General features: G+C 39.6%; 2 protein-coding genes across 8 annotated transcripts in view; one reads left to right on the forward strand and one right to left on the reverse strand.

The window, feature by feature from the left end:
• The window catches only part of CC2D1B (coiled-coil and C2 domain containing 1B), a 37,798-nt gene extending 34,740 nt beyond the window's left edge, over nucleotides 1–3,058 (forward strand). For all 4 annotated transcript variants that reach the window (XM_077928739.1, XM_028733487.2, XM_028733488.2 and 1 more), the window contains 2 exons: nucleotides 1,592–1,722; nucleotides 2,130–3,058. In XM_077928739.1, coding sequence (XP_077784865.1) covers nucleotides 1,592–1,711 — 120 coding nt within the window. In that variant the 3' untranslated portion in view covers nucleotides 1,712–1,722; nucleotides 2,130–3,058. The remainder of the gene's footprint in view (nucleotides 1–1,591; nucleotides 1,723–2,129) is intronic.
• ZFYVE9 (zinc finger FYVE-type containing 9) overlaps nucleotides 2,989–17,147 on the reverse strand; it is a 48,375-nt gene continuing 34,216 nt past the window's right edge. For all 4 annotated transcript variants that reach the window (XM_028733485.2, XM_028733484.2, XM_028733486.2 and 1 more), the window contains 9 exons: nucleotides 16,214–16,438; nucleotides 15,023–15,105; nucleotides 13,736–13,840; nucleotides 12,835–12,985; nucleotides 9,712–9,792; nucleotides 8,680–8,842; nucleotides 6,683–6,788; nucleotides 5,869–6,045; nucleotides 2,989–5,343 (listed from right to left, as the gene is read on the reverse strand). In XM_028733485.2, coding sequence (XP_028589318.2) covers nucleotides 5,182–5,343; nucleotides 5,869–6,045; nucleotides 6,683–6,788; nucleotides 8,680–8,842; nucleotides 9,712–9,792; nucleotides 12,835–12,985; nucleotides 13,736–13,840; nucleotides 15,023–15,105; nucleotides 16,214–16,438 — 1,253 coding nt within the window. In that variant the 3' untranslated portion in view covers nucleotides 2,989–5,181. The remainder of the gene's footprint in view (nucleotides 5,344–5,868; nucleotides 6,046–6,682; nucleotides 6,789–8,679; nucleotides 8,843–9,711; nucleotides 9,793–12,834; nucleotides 12,986–13,735; nucleotides 13,841–15,022; nucleotides 15,106–16,213; nucleotides 16,439–17,147) is intronic.

A 17,147-nucleotide genomic window follows, 5' to 3' on the forward strand; every position in this document is an offset into this window, starting at 1 on the left:
AGGATGGTGCTGTACCTGCCATATGCTGATATAAAAGTGCTTGGAAACTAGGGTTGCCTATGGGGATGGAGGTCTTCCTTAGGGCACAACTAGAATTTTCCAAGGATGTTGGGGGGTAGCACAAAAATAGTGTGCTGACCAACATAGCTCCCCAAAAATCGTAAGGAAGGGAAGAGAGTGATGATCACAAGGAATTCTGGCAGCAAAGGAGTAGGGAAGCTTGGAGAGCCAAGTTTGCTTCTACTGGACTGTGGCAGAGAGATCCAGTTACAGTCTCTCTCCCTTGTGTGTATGTAAACACCTCTAGAATTAGCTTTTATGCATTGCAACTGCTGCTGTGCCACTTTGAAAAAAGTGGTACCGATGTTTAGATATTAGAGATACACATTATATTCAGCTTAATTCCAATTTCTCATGCGATACGGGATGCCTTGGAGGGATTTTCCCCCCTAGGCAAAGCAGGAACCCCCAAAGGCCTTTGTGACACCTCAGCCAGTTATTTTTATAAAATGCTGCTGAAAGCAAAAGTCATGTCTCTAAACTTGATTATGCAGCAGGGAAAAGGAGAGCTATATTGTGGCTGACATGTCAAGCTTTGAATCAGAGGGAAATATTTTACCTGGAAGGTCCCCCTACTTATAGTTCTTCCCACCCCAAAAGGTGCTTAGCAGAAAAGCCCCTAGCTCTATTTGTCAGTAATCTGGCAGGTGTCCCAATACATTGGCACCTCTTTTGTGTCAGCAATTTTCAGTCCAATTACCCACAAAAAAACCCAAGGGATATTAAGTGATTTTTTAATCCACTCTAAACTCTACCTATTAGCCTTTTGGGGAAACAGCTGCAGCTTCTGAAATTTGGTGGGATTCCTGCCCTCAGAAAGGGTAAACCTTCTTGCAAATTTCATCCAATTCTGAAAAGTTACATTTCATATTTTTTTAAACCACTTTAAAATGTTGCCTATTTGCCTACAATTTGGCAATTTTATCCTCTACCAGAAGGGATGCTATCCCAACAGATTTAAACCACTTCTATCAATTGGGGGGGGGGGGGTAGTTGGTTGGCTTCCTGTGACAAATCAGGATCTGAATAGAATCAATGATAATACTGTTTGGCCATGTAAACTTTGCAGTATCATTCCCTGTTTGATGCTCCAACATAATCACTGCTGGTGGTCTGGCCACCCCCTCCACAAAAGGAGCAGTACTAGCAGCTACAGGGAAACACCAAGGTTGGCAGAAGTAGCGGGGGGGGGGGGAGATATTGTAGTGGGGAAAAAACTACGGGCACGAGACAATCCCCTTTGCAACCCCCCCCCCCAAAAAAACCCCCAATGAGGACCAAATGTGCTCACCAGCCAGGAAATGCTGACTAACACGGTTTTTTCCATGGAGTGAGAGAAGGGGAATGTAATAGAGTATCTTAGAGGATATGACTGAGCAATCCACACTGAACTTTCTGTTTTGGATCCCACCTGCCATATATACAGCTGCCACAAGTGAAGTCCAAAACCCTACTGAATGTTCAAAGCCAATTGCAGTTCTCTAGGTTATGTCTCTTGTGATTAAACTTCTCATGTTGCTTCTATGTCTAGGTTTTGGATGGCAGGAAGCCTACTGGAGGGAAACTAGAAGTAAAAGTGAGACTCAGGGAGCCACTAAGTGGGCAGGATCTTCAAACAATTACAGAAAACTGGCTAGTCCTTGAACATTAGTTCCACCTAAGGTATGTACACCTGTCTTTTCTGTGTAGGATGACAATTGGCATGAGCAATCTCAAGATTTTGCTTTGATTACCACAAGTGAATGTATTCTATAGATACATGCATGAAGCAGTTTTCTTTTTAAAAATATGCAAGATAGCAAACAATTCATCTTTAAAATTAAAATGAGTCACTGTCCAACAAAAGGACAATGTAGCCACAGGAAGGAATCCTTAAAGAAGGGTTGCGGTCCCTTATAAATTTCTACAACTTTATACTTGAGTGGTTTTAATGGACTTGCCTTCAGTTAATGTTTGAGAGCACACTAGGAAGACTCTGTACTTCTGTCATGGATGTTTGATCATCTTTCATTAATCCTTCCATTATTCCTCTAAAGCCACATTCATGTTTATTTTCTTGTCACCCACAGATACAGAAATGCTAAAAGCTGCAGAATGGACTTTATACATAGAGCTTCTGCAAGCACCAAAGATGTTCAACGAATGCACTACTGAACATAACATCTTTATTTTCATAACTATCATATAGTATGAGTTGGTAAGCTTTGTAAGTCTACTACTGGGAAAGAAGGTGCTGATCCACAAAGATAGACCTACCTTAAACCTTGCTGAAAGTAGCAATGTTAGTACTACGTGACTGTTACCCATTGGGCTGCTGTCTTATGCAAAGGGCATGTTTGCAGGCGAGGGCAAAAAGGTTTGGTTTTAATGGCTAACAATATACTAAGATGGGCTGCAGCAGTGGAAGTTTATCATGTAAACTTGCAAATAAGATTGTGTTTCCTAGCCCTGGAATAAATTCTATTCTTGCACACAGCATTAGGTTAAGCATATTACTGTTAACAGCAGCATGAATATGCATTTGACATTGCCTGCAATGAATTTTTTTTTTAAAGCCATCACTGCATTCCTCCCCCCCCCCCCTTCTCTGCAAGTTTACCCATAACCTTGCTCTAAAGCAACATTATCACGAGCCTTTTGGAAAGGCCCATACCATATTAAGATGGCTAGTAGCTGATTTATTATTAAGCTGTTTTCCTCAATCTGCCCATGTTCTTGTGTTCTTTTTCAGTGGAGAGGAAGAATTAAACTTTTTACTGCTTAAGGATTTTGAGAAGCACAGCATTTGGGTGTAAGTTGAAACAGTAATTTGACAAAAGAAAGAGTTGCCTGTTTTCTAGAATGTTAAACCTAGGTGTGTACCTGAATATAGAACTAAGTCTGCCAACCAGGCAGAGTTTATCTTAAGTGGATAGAGACAATACAATATTCAGTTTTTAATTTTAATAAATTTAATATACAAAACTACATGTTGAAAATAAAAATATAATATGCAGTCTTTTGCAGTGTAACTGAATTTTAAAAGTACATTTTTCTCTTTAAACAAGTACTCATTTCTTAACAATATGGTAAATTTTAAGGTCATTTTAAAGGCTATGGTTGAAGCAAACCAGTCAGTCAACAGCATTTTGCACAAACATAACCCAAACAAATGATTTTCTGCAGGGGGGAAAGGAGGAAGGAAAAGTCAGTATTTTCCCTCTATCAGTAAGTTTAATAGCAAAACAAAGTTATTGAAAAAGCTACTTCTGTGGTGAAATTGGAATGCCATCTCTTGAAGTAGGAATCTACTGCAGCCATGTAAAATCTAAATAGAGTTGAGCTTCCGTCTGTAAAATTGAGCGTTGTCACAGAAGGAAGTAAAATTTAAAAGCAACTTTTTATATGCAAGGAAAAGAAAGAGCAGGAAATGTAAGGCTCTTCTGCAAAGGAGCCTCTTTATGCCCACCCTGTCTCCCAGGGCAGAATATTGAGCACCTGAGTTCTTTTCAGGTTCAGCATGGGCTAAGAATTGAACTGTCTTCATAGCAGATGGCCCACCATTAATAAATTCAGTAGAAGTGTTTGTATTCAGCTGGGGTTAACTTCTCCAGCCATTTAATTTGGGGTCTAGTTCTAATGCCTTGTCTTCCTTATGTTCTAGTTGCAGTTTACATAGGTTGTACTAGGAGGGCTTTTTTGTTATTACTAATCTTAGGCAAGCAGTAACACCTGGCTCAACTATGATTTCCTACCCACAGAGGAAAGTTAACTATTACAGCTCTCACTGCTATAGGTTTGCTTTTAAAAAATAATTTCTTGACAGGCTTGGAGCAACTGCTGTCCCCTCCTTACCCTTGAATGCTCACCATTTTGCCCATGCTGCTCCAATTTTAGATTGCTCTTTAAAAGGCCAGACTCTCTGTCCTCCTTACCCATGGGGGGGAGTGGCCAGCCTTGAATGACAGCAGCCTGTGTCTTGTTGAAGCTTAGGTTTGCTTTATCTCTTCTGTGGACACAGGGCTATCAGTTGCTCAGGGATGGAAATCAGATTTAATAGGAACGTGCTCGTGTTCTTTTGCTTACTCTCATTGCCGGCTTTGTACGCTGCAGTGAGAGGGCTCAAGCCGTTCTTCTCATAAGTGCCGTCTTAGGTGAGACAGAGTGCAAACTTCTCAGCCTGAAGTGAAAGCAAAACATGCAACAGCAGCCAAACTATTACAGTTTTCACAGGCTAGCTTTACAGAGTGCTGCTACTATAAAGTGTTAGATAAGTGCAGGCTTAATGGTGGGGATAAATGCACACCAAACGGGGAAATAAAAAGTTACCTAAAAAAAACCCCAGGGCCAACTACAAAAAGAACAAATTTCCATGGTAACTTATTTTTTTTAAGCCTAACAATTCTTACGCCTGTGACAGGCTCTCTCAAAACTTACGAGGGCAGATTTTTGCTATGTCATCAGGCTTAGGGAACAGTTTTATCACAAATAAAGAAAAATAAAGTTAAACTATCCTATTTATACACACAAAACTGCAAGCGTAATTTACATACAGCTTCTAGAGAGATTCTGCTTTGCTTGGGACAGACGTAGAAGGTACCCTCAGTCATGCTGCTTTCTTTCTCTGTACATCTCTATAGAATATTCCAACATGTCTTGGAGGTACTTCAACCAATAATCTGGTCAAGATAATGTAAACGATAATTTCAATGTCTAGAGAAATTAACCATAAGCGGCAGTATAGTGAGGTCAGAATGGAGGTCTTCATAATAAGTTCATCTACAAACATCAGAAATGTTTACATTTCCTTTCCTTTTATTTACTCCCCAGTGATCTCTGCACCCGTTTGAGCATTGTATACATGATTGCAATTGTCTTAAAACATGACCATTGTTTGTTTCTAATCCGTAACAGAAGTGTATTAGCTGCAAAGATAGCATAGCCATTTTGTAGTATAGAAGCTGCCCTGATCCTGTTTGTTGACAAATGCATAGACGATTCAGAATTATGGAACAACTGTTCTCAATCACGCACCCACCCCCTCATAATAGTGTTAACAAAAGCTTAATTTTTCCAGTTTTAAAGTGCAAATGATTCAGATACAGCTGCTGCTGGAACAGGTCTGAACAGAAAATGAAGTCCTTATGAGATGTTTTCCAGAATATAAAAAATAAGCTCCATTATGACTGGGCCCTCACTCAGCTGGCATGCCCCTCCATGAATCACTGGAACTAAGGCACTGTCCAGGTCATTCATGTACTGAGCAGGCAGTGGCTGCCCATTGCTCCCAGCCTGGTAGCCAACCTAAAAAGTAAGTAAAGAGAAAATATTATTTTGTTTTGAAACTAGAGACTAAAGCAATCCCTTAGCATGACGGAAGAGGTTCTAAAATTTTATCCGTGGAAGAGTGCAGGTAAGCAGGCCCATCCTGTGATCTTGAAGCAACCCTTCAAGATTACATGAAACATAATCCACAATAGGCTTGAACTTGGAGCTTTTCAAATAATCACCCTCAGAAGTTTAAAAGAGGCTTTTTTCAGCTTTCTGAAATACAACAGACATAAAAACAAGTGCAAAAGGAGGTCCTTTCCAGTTCAAAAAGTGGAAGTGAGGTCCAGGAAGAGCTTGTGTCACCTAACAACTGAATAAGAAGAATCCTTTTCAAGGAATGAATAGTACAGTAACCTCAATCTGCATGTTTTCACATTAGGGTTGCAGCAATTCTGTAAAAAAGCATATCTCCCCCACCCCCAAAATAGATTCCAGCTTATTTAATTACCAATGCCAAAGATGTGGAGAGAATTTTCCCCACAAGATGTGTTCACTTACTTGATCAGCATCAAGCGTAACACGTAAACCCAGCTTGGTCATCCCGTCTTCCTTCAAAAGCTTCAGGTGAGGGCACAAGGCCAGGCAGAAAGCCTTGGCCACATTCTCAGTCAGCCTGCTGTGGTCAGCAGGGTCACTTAGGCCATTGTGTTGGTCATCATTTTCCAGAAAGAAAACCTGAAGAAAACATAATTTTTCCAGTCTCTAAATTTCTGTACTATAACGTCCTATTCTTGTAACTCAAGATCACTGTGACAAGGGCAAACTTTCTACTCCAGTTAATGGCAGGGATTTCGGCAATTGAGGGAAAGTAGTTAGACCTAGAAGGGCACCAAACCAATGAAGAAAACATCTGGGCATTTTCCAATAGAACATGGTGGTGGGCAGATATCCTTATATCACTGTGAATTTTATCTCTGCGGAGTATTTAAGATCTCCTTGATAATTAAATCTACAAGTTTGTTACATTTTAACAAATAAAAACTCAGCCTCAGGTTTCTGCTCATCCCATCAGTATGAAAGAAATAGCCAGAATAATTAGGGTAGATGGACTGCCAATAAATGTATCAAGAGTCTTTTGTAGGATACCTTCTATACAGTAGTGTACTATATATCCTTCAGAGCTAAGTGCCAAGGCTATATTCAAGGACATGTATAGTAGAACCCACACAATGAGTCTCAGCCTGGGCTATATAAAAAGGAACACATTTGCATTCAACCAGAGTATTTGGTGAGCGCTAACATGGCTTTCCCCCCCACCCCAAATCAAGCAATACTTCTGCATTAACATACAAAAACAGTTTTGCTTCCTCACCTCTGTCCACCTAATGACCTTCCCATTTGCTTTATACTCTGAGCCATGGAATATTTTCACGCTTGTGATAGACTCCATTGATTTTCCATCAATGGGACTTACAACACTAGAAAGGAGGAAGTAAGAAACTTTTGTTAGCAGAATTTAAGAATAGAGACCCAGATCAGAAGACTATGCGGAAAAATAAGTCCCTTCATCAAGACAATTTCATATACGTTGGGGAGATTGCAATAGAACACCACAAGCAGTTAAATGGACTGTGTGCAGACACACAAAGTAGTATGAGAGAGCCTTCTGTATACCACGTTTTTGTTACCACCATTTCTGGTCAAATCAATTTTGCACATGTTAACGGTGCTTCCAGTTCTACCACAGAAAAGCCAAAGCCAGAAATATGATCGGTACAGTTGCAAAGCATGTGTATGGTACTGAAGCAGAGCTTAATGGTGTACTGGCAGGGATGCTGCCATTGCCCTTTTGTATTAATCAGGGAGTTGGACTAAATTACTTCTAAGGTCCCATCTCTATACAGTAAATAGATAACCATCTGAATACTTATGAAACCTTTTAAAAAGAAAAACACAGTTCAAAGCTGTCTTTGTCCCCATACAAATACCCTAACATTTCAACACTTTGGACAATGTATGGCTGCGAGGGCACAGAACTTTTTCCAACCAGACAACTGCATTTTCTTGTGAGAGGCGTGTCAGTGGGGGGTGGGGCAGGAGATGAGTCTTACCTTTAGGAGCAACTGGAATGTAACTTACTGCACAAATGTGAAAGGTTTCTACACCCTTTCCCCTCAACATCTCTCAATGCAGGCAAACGAAAGACATAACAATTCAAGGACACATTCAAGCCAGACAAAAACACCCAAAGAATACATGGAGCAGGGAGGATGGGGTGGGAGGATGATACAAGGGGTCTGGAGGGCTATATTCTGCCCCCAGACCTAAGGTTCCCCACTATTTAGTGTAAACATTTAGTGTTTGTTTTAATGCAGAAGTCTTTTTCACACGGTAGCAAAGCTCTTCCCTTTTTCGTTTTGGTAATCATCAAGCTACTGAAGCAAGATTAAGGCTAATGCCACTGTAAAGGTAAACAGGAAGCTGCTCCCATCAACCTACAAAAATAATTGTCTGTGTGAAACCACAGAACACCCCAGGAAGTCATCTGGAATACTACTACAACGGCAGCATCCTGAATAAATGCCTCTTTGAAGTAATGTCCCTGCAGCGGGGGGATGTAGCACATTCTACTACTGCATTACACAGAAAAGCATGAAGACATTCTAGGGAAACATAATAACTGTAACACAGTTAACACAACAGTGTGTTAACCCCTGCAACTGAAAAGTAATTGCCACCACATGTGGAAGCATAAAATGCAGTTAGAGCTGTTAACATCCCGTGCACATATCTTACGTCGGTGGTTCAACATACCTTATCTATTTCTTTACAGCAATTATTTTAAGACAACAAAGGATGTGTCTCCTCCTTGAACACTCACACACATGCTGACAGAAAGCACCAGCTGCTGCGATTTCCCTCAGTATGTTGACACAATGCCTGTGCATTCATCTCAAAAGATGGTGCATACACAAATTTCAAACACCAAAGATACTCATGTAGTACATGCTTTAATCTCTCATGCAAGTTGTAAGGGGTAGCTTGGTTCCTATAGCATTAACCTTCAATAAGTGTTCAGGTGATGTTGTAGAGCAAGATATACATATGATAAATTAATTTGTGAGACAACTGGCCTTAGCAGCAGGCTTTTTTAAAATAAAGAAACACCTCTGGGGAGTCAGATCAGCTAACACCCTCTGCTAATTAATTTGAAGGTGCTAGTTCATACCCCTTAAGAATATCACCTTCTGGAATATGAACATGCACTCCATGCAAACAGGTAGATGAATGTGCCATCTTTTCCTTACCAAGAAAGCATATAAAACCAAACAAGCTTATTTAATATCAAGAAAATACTCCTATATTTACCCCTTGTTGAAGTTTTTGTCATCATCCACCCACTGAATGTGCACATGTTCTTGAGGCTCTTCAGCATCCACTTTACCACAGGCAATAGTGAAGTCTTTCATCTCTCTCAGAGCCTGCCTTAGGGAGTCCATATTTTCAGCCGTTATCTGGACCATGACTCCATCTAGGTAGGACAAGACATAATCAGGACAACAGCCCACAGCTGTATTCTTAACCAGAGAACAAATGTACGGTGGATTCATGCTGCAAACATCCAAGTCCTAAACCAAACTTTTGAACATACACTTGCTAATAGGAGGTGGGTGGAATCCTGAGCCCTGGATTTCAGATTTGCCTAGGGGTTTATATGTAGACAGTGCAGCCCGCACAATCCATACACTACAAAAATCAAGGCATAAAATTATATGGATTAGGCCTTGGTATAAAAATGGAATCAAAGCCTGGATAGGACAGCACAATCCCAATCTCCAACACACACACCCTCCAAAAGAAAACATTCCAGGATGTACTCTGTGTGCTACATTGTGCAGCACATTATACAAAATTAGCCTAAGCTGAAACATCAGGTGTTTATTTCATTATTTATTTGTTTTAAATTACTTCTATATTGCCATTTCATTAAAAAAAGCAGTTTACAGAAATTATATATACACAATATAATTGGTATTGACAGCAGGAGTACAAATTAACTTTAAAAGAGCCTTTTTCATAACTACTACTTATCTATAATCTATATTCCTGTTCTAGTGTTAAAATCCTCACAGACATTTTCACTCCTTAAAAAAAATAAAATCACATTATCCACATTCAGTTTCCCACCACCGTCTGGTACTATAAGCACAGGAGTCAGTACATCCTCTTTTTTGTTTATTTAAGCTTGTCTCTTGGTCTAAGATTCTAAGAACCCAATACTTAGTTTAAAAATAGCAATATGTTTTGTAAACAAGGGTAAGTTCTAACTACCACCGAAGCACTGTTACATTTAACCAAGAAGAAACTAGTGTACATGGTGCAAGGTGACTCAAAACTTACCTTCTACAATGCTGGACTTTGCCAGATAGCCTGAAGAAGACTTTAGAGCTCCACTGAACACAAAGAAGCTAGCTCCAGTCACTGCAACAAATGGGAGACGTGAATAAGATTCATATTGTTTGTTTGTTTGTTTGTTTGTTTGTTTGTTTGTTTAAGTCAACGACCAGTAGAGAAGATAAAAAGAAAACACATAAAACACAATAAAATATATTAAGTATTACATGTGGAGTTAAAAACAATGTAAGATAAAAACATGAGAAATATAATTATATTAAAATGCAAAAAAACAAGGTAATGTGTTAGTAATTCTAAAATTAAGACACTGTATATAAGAGCCAGGTTTCAGAATTAGATCAGCAACAAAGCAACTAATAATCCAAACAAAGCCCATGTAAAACAAATGTATGCAACTACCAATATTCAATGATGGAGGAAAGCTCCTTTCAATAGCGTTTTCTAAGCCAAGTAAAACACTTTAGCAAGTCCAAGTATTAAAAAGAAACCCACATTTTCCACCTGATCACTAAAAGTAATCCTACAGCTTTAAAATTTGATGTCCTGGGAAAATTACTACTTCAGCACAGCCCTGAGTAATGAGTAGTTCCAAACAGGTTCTGCAAGGGGACTTTCCTTGAAGAATGAAGAGGTGTGTGCTGTCTTCATGAAAACCTCTTTACTTACTAAAATTTAAGCATTAGATAATGGCAAGGAAATAGAATACAAGTTCTCTGTGCACCACTCTGATATTTTATAATGTGAGCAATTCATAGAACTTTTTTTTTTTAAATCAGCCAGAGGCAGAATCAGTGCAATGCCCAGAATCCAACTAGCTGTGGGTGAAAGGCGATTTTACTTCCAGCATCTTTCAGCCAGTTCAAGATTAAAGGTAAAGGTACCCCTGACCATTAGGTCCAGTCGTGGACTCCTCTGGGGTTGCATGCTCATCTCGCTCTATAGGCCAAGACAGCGTCCGGGTCATGTGGCCAGCATGACTAAGCCGCTTCTGGTGAACCAGAGCAGCGCACGGAAACACTGTTTACCTTCCCACCAGAGAGGTACCTATTTATCTACATGCACTTTGACGGGCTTTCGAACTGCTAGGTGGGCAGAAGCTGGGACCGAACGACGAGAGCTCACCCCGTTGCAGTGTTCAAGATTACTCACAGTCTTATATAGAATTCCCTCCAGAAAACGTATTTCATACAACTGGCCAGTCAAAAAGCTTAAATGGTTATTTGCTCTCCTTCAAAAAGGAGATCTGTGGGTATTCTTAGGACTTCAGGAACAAGCCACAGTGGACCCCCATGCTCAGTATCGGCTGCATCTGGTTTAAGCAGCTGGAACAAAAGCTTTCAAGCTTCATAAATTGGATTATTGCAAGGATGTTTACATGGAGCTGCCTTCAAAGGCTGTTTGGAAGCTGGTACAGAATCTACCACCCATCTGTTAACGTAAGTGGTGACAGGATGATCATTACTTGACTTTAGCACCAGATCAAGTGAGCATCACAATTGTGAACTAGGAGTATGTATCTCTGCAAAGGGGACCTCCTATAGTGATGAAAAGACAATTCATTTGTGAGTGCTGCATTCATATATACCTAGAATGTAAAGTTCAGCTGAATAAATGCTAATCATTACTGGCTGAGAAAGGTTCAGAAAGCAAATTAATTGGCCTGTTTCAGATGCAACACTAAAGCATTATTTAGCAGGAGAAGATCAAGCCACAAAAAAGCTTCACACTGTCACCAAATCACAGAATTGTAGAGTTGGAAGGGACTATGAGGGTCATCTAGTCCAACCCCCTGCAATGCAGGCATCTTTTGCCCAAAGTGCAGCTCGAACCCACAACCCCAAGATTAAGAGTCTCATGCTCTATTGACTGAGCTATCCCAGCTATGTATACCATTCCTACTCCACACACGTGGAGAAGAGACTGAAAGCATTCGCATTTCCCTTTATCTCCTGAGTTCAGAAGCTGTGATAGTACAAAGAAGCCAGGATCTCAAATCACAGTATAGCTGATGAATCCCACCATGGTGTGTAGCGTAAGAAAGATGAAAAATGGACTTTTAAAATGGAGAGGCAAATGGAAACAAGCAGTGAAAAGCTGCATAGTATTCAATGTGTTTGCACAAAGTGCTCCAATTAATATTAATACTAATATTAAAATTAATTATAACCCATAATTTCTCAGGGCAGTATAACACATTTTATTAAGGTTCAAAATTACAGCTATGACATTAAAACCATGGAGACTGCAAAATAGTAACCCAGCAGCAGAGAAGCAACTTCTTTAAATCAGACATCTCCATAGGCCTGAATGAAAAAATCTCTTAACATAAAACTATTAATGAGAGGAAAAACTGTTTATGAGAGCAACAACTGTATCTCCCATGGGAAGGAATTCCCCACCCAGTGTGCCATTAAGGCCCTGCTCACTGTTAGCATACAACCAACTGCAGTTGTTCATGCAACTGCAAGCAGGACATCCCTCACATATATTAAAGATTAACGTCAGCATATAATGGGATAGTTGTTCCTTTAAGTACTTAGGTCCCAAGATGTATATGGCTTTGTACACCAAATCCAGCACCTTAAATTGGGCCCAGGCAGCCAGTGTCAAAGATCACTTACATATGAACCTGTCAAGACTTTTGCAGCCACATTCTTCACCAACTGCATCTCCAAGGGCAGGCCCATATAGAGCACACTGCAGTAGTCTAAGCGTGAGGTTACCAGGCCATACAGCTAGGCTGCCCTGGTGATGAACCAGCAGAAGCTGGGCTGAGGCACCTCTTGCCATTGAAGCCTCGTGAGCTTCTAGAAGCACCCTCAGCTTATGAATCTGTTGCTTTGGGAAGGGTTGCAGCTTCGTTCAGAATAGGCCGTATACCCAATTCTCACCTGTGAACCATCACCAACAGTGCCTTTGTCTTATCAAGATTCAGTCTCAGTTTAGTGGCTCTCATTCAGGCCATAACTGCCTTCAGGCACTAGGGCTCTTTGCTCATCATGCACTTATAAAATTAAAAGGGCTTACAAGCAAAAAACAATGAACAAGAAAACAATGCAAACAGCAGACTGTTTATGGGGGGGTGAATACATTGTCAGCAACTCTCACCCTTCCGCGGTTGATTATGAATACTGATGGCCTGTGTCTGATAGTTCCCATCATCATTCTGCACACAAACGAGATGAGAGTCTGCCCTGTCATTGAAGCATGCCCCACCTGCTAGAACATGCTCATTGGACTTGTTCATGGCTTTCATCATCTGCAACCAAAACATTTGCCATTACCACATAATATGAGACCACCACCCAAGAAATGTGAGAACTGTCTCCACAGGTGCAAACCCTGAAGAAAAATGACATCTGTACAGGGCAGATGGAGGCAAACTTTTTTTTCTGTCAAAGAACTCCTTTCAGGGATAACTGGGAGGGGGCGGGGCTAAACTCAGCAGTGGTCAAGGCCAGAGCCAAAGGTAGTCTCTCTCTCTCTTTTCCATGGGAGGCACTTCAGTCTTGCCAAGGGTCTGAGGTGATGCTTGCCAACGATCACATAAAATCAGGCCAATGGCTGTGGAGTGCCCATCCCAGGAATAGGGCCAAATTAAACTATTTGCAATGCTGTTTCTTGGCTATTTGAAAAAAAAATAAACATTTAACAATCACTGAATTAAAATTTTAGTCCTCCAAAAGAAATGTATGATTTATGGCATACAATATTTTGGAGGAGAAGAACATGCAAGACAGTTTACACCTGATCTGCCATATCAACATGATATATTAAGGTACGTCATTATTCATAATTTTTCAGATGGGAGACAAGGTAAAGAGATATCATGGCTTAACCAAAGCTGCTCCCTCAGTTCCTTGCTGAGCAAGAATTTGAAACCCGATCTCACAGATCCAGTTGTATTCACCCCTCAAGTAACTCCTAGTTCGTTCAATATTTCATCAATAGAAGAATCACTGTGATGCTTCTTGGACATGTGTGTTACATATTTATTCACACTACATACCTCATTGTATCTGTTGCTGGGAATTTTGATGCTGGTTTTCCTCACTTCCATATCAACCACTAAGCCTTGGACAACTGGCAATGTATACTGGTAATTTCTGAAGTCCTATCAGTGCACAGAACAATGAAAATCACAATTGCTGCTGGCATTTGAGTTTCAGCAACGCAAGAACTATGGGTCAACTTTGAAAAATTACAATAAAAATACTAAATCCATTCGCAATAAGCAGTATTCTTTACTCATTATTTTGTTTAAAATGTTGCAAAATACATTTTGTTTCAGGAGCAACCTAACCCATCAGTAGGGGCTCTGAAAACAACACTAAGTAGAAAGAACTGATATTGTACCAATGAGTTTCATGAGATGCAATGTGTATCAGAGTAAGCTGGGTACGTTTAGCTGTGAGAAAATAGAAATTGCCTTTGGATGAACAAGAAGAGGAATGGAGCACCTGATAATCTCCCATTCCCACCCACTCATCCACCTCTGCTATATTCCTTCCTGGTGTCCAATAACACACTTCACATTTAGAACAGGTGCCTGTTTAAGCTCCTTAAATGCTATGGGGCATCAGCACCACTCCAAGGTATTCTTTCTGTCCTAGAGCGCAGCTGTGCTCTTTCTCTAGCATACAAAAAAAAATTACAGGACACTAAACTGGGGTTCCTTGGTATAAATGTACAGATGAAATGCTTAGGTGGTTTTTTTTAACAGTAGTGTGCCTACAGCTATATGATGGTCCAGTTCAGAGATGTTTAAAAAAAAAGGACCTTTAGTGTTCTCTTGATTTAAAATAGATATTTGTTGCATAAAACTGTGTATTAGATTCTGCATGATATTGAGAGCAAACCTCATCCCCACCTCCTTTAAAGACTTATCCTTTTAGGGATAAGGGTTAATAGTCTTTAGGGACTAATTATAATCTGAGCTGTAAAATTGGTATTGTGGTGTTCTATGGTATTTTTGTTATGCTCAGAAATACTTGTTTTTGTGATGTCTTTTAAATTATCTTTTGAAATCATATGGATGTTTTAGCCAGTTTTAAATTATATTTTTTGTTTACATTTTTGTATGTAGTTTGTAAAACACTTTGAGAATAATTTTTTGCTTGAAAACTGTATATAAAATTGTTAAATAAATAAATAAATAAATTCTACTCCATCATATCTAGATTTAAGAAATCTACACATTATTATATTTTCAGAATAACAGTGCATATAAATTAGGTGAGTGAACAGAACACATACATTTTTCTATTTACAAAATAATCTTGTAACCATCACTTACTGCAAGAAGATTCATAATTGTGTGTCCAGTCTCTCCAAACAATGGCTTACGAAATCTGACACTGAAAAGTGGGCACGGGTACACTACGAAAGTAAGAAAAAAGAGCTCAGATTCAAACATATCTATGGAGAAGTTCACTCCAAAATCCTTGCATTTGGTAGCTAGAAATTCAAATTTAGAAAAATATCAACAGTAGGAAGATCAAAATAACACCATAGCTTGTATCCAGACATGTTCAGAGAAGTTCCACTTGCACAGGAAGAAGTTCCATTTGCACAACAAAAACCACGGTCCCTCCGCAAGTGGAGAACCCCCACTGGATTCTGATTCCCTCTGCAAATAGAATGAGCCCTTTTTTGCAAAGCGGCAAGTCTTGATCCAACCCAGAGTTCTCCCTCATTGTGGTTCTTTGCCAGTGGTCCACATACAGTCACATACAAGGAAGGAATCATTCCGCCTATGTTGGTGCCTGTCTGATCAAGGACAATTGTAAGAATAGAATAATAGGATGGGCCTTCAAGATTTCTACTTGGAGCACAGACGTGTGCCGAGGAAAGATGCTCTGCCTTTTCTAGCAACACTTTCCATGTTTTTATTTGTACACTATAGAGCCAAAATGGGAGCACAAGAAGTCACTGTGTGTGATCTAACACTAACCCCAACTGACTTAAACAAATGATTGTTGTGGAGATCTTAACAGCTTATATTCAGTACTAGGTTTTTGTAACCATTTTTAATTTTCAAGTTTGCCTAGGTTTCAGTTACTTATGAAAGTGGTGCACACACAAAAGAACCACTGAATACAACTCTGAAAACCATGACTGCACCAGTTACTCCAAGCTCCCATGTCTGGTAGGGAGCCACAGAGCCCTCCATCGCACAGAAAGCCATTTTAAACCCACTTCAGACACTGTTCCCATTTAACATAACCTACTGTGCATTAAGTGCACAAGCAACTACTTTAATGTAGGTTAATTTGGCCAACAGAATCACATTTAGTAATGTCCTTACAACGGTAGCTTGGACCCTAACCTTTTGCTCCATGAACAGAAGACTCCCTTTGCTCACAAAACAAAAAGTTTGAATCCAAGGCAATGTGATTACCAGCAACAAAACGGTAAAATATGTATATATTACACTCTGAAACCAAGGCTGGGATCTAACGGGACACTGAAGAGTAATAGGACTTACACCTGTATTCAGCTCCAAGTCTCAACATCAGTCGGATGGGAAATACTTTGGCCCAAGGAGTCTCCCATTTCTGGATAAGAATTCCAAATAAATATGGTGGAGTGGGGAGCACCAAGTCCTGCAGTGACTGATACACAGGTGTAACATACAAGAAGCCACCATGCTCCTTACTGCCGAGAAAACTCTGACTGAAAAATGAATGTCCTAAATTACCCACAACACTGCCTATGGAAACAAGAGAAATAGTTATTATTAATGGCTATATATCAAAAAGGCAAGATAAAATTGCACAGAGATCCTACTTCCTCTTGTGCTACTTGTGACACAGAAGAAAACATTTTAAAAGAAATGTTAAGGTATACTAACTTAAATTACCCATTTGCAGCAGATATACCAAATAAAAGCAAAAGGAATTTTATTCAATAGTATATAATGCTTTATTTTTCCAGTTTAATTAGAAAAGTTCTGCACACACTTATTTATTTAATTTCTAGGTATTTGCAACTGAAATCTCTACAGTGTAGATTCCCTGCCACAAAAAACCCCAACAACCCTGATCCCAAAGGGATACGAAAAAAGCAACTCCACAAACATTGGAGCATTCTGAAGCAGCCATATGCTGAGTCTTAGGCTAGAGATGGAATATACGGTAATTTTAAGAAAGTGCTTTGAAATAAATGTTGCACTTCTCATGTTTAGTACAAAATACTTTTATCCAAAAGTTTGACCTCTTGTCAAACAGGATTTGCAGGTCTTAGAAATGACACCAAATCCTGCCAAGCAATTTTATCAGATGTGAAGGTGTGATGAGTCTATACATACCATGAGCAGCACACTTAATTCACTCCCAACTTCCTGAGAAAACTTTGTCTCTGGGCTTAACCTGGTAGATTATTTATTACTATTGTATACATTACTATTATTATATACAGAG

Source organism: Podarcis muralis, chromosome 5 (assembly GCF_964188315.1).
Source record: "Podarcis muralis chromosome 5, rPodMur119.hap1.1, whole genome shotgun sequence".
NCBI classification, from domain to species: Eukaryota; Metazoa; Chordata; class Lepidosauria; order Squamata; family Lacertidae; genus Podarcis; species Podarcis muralis.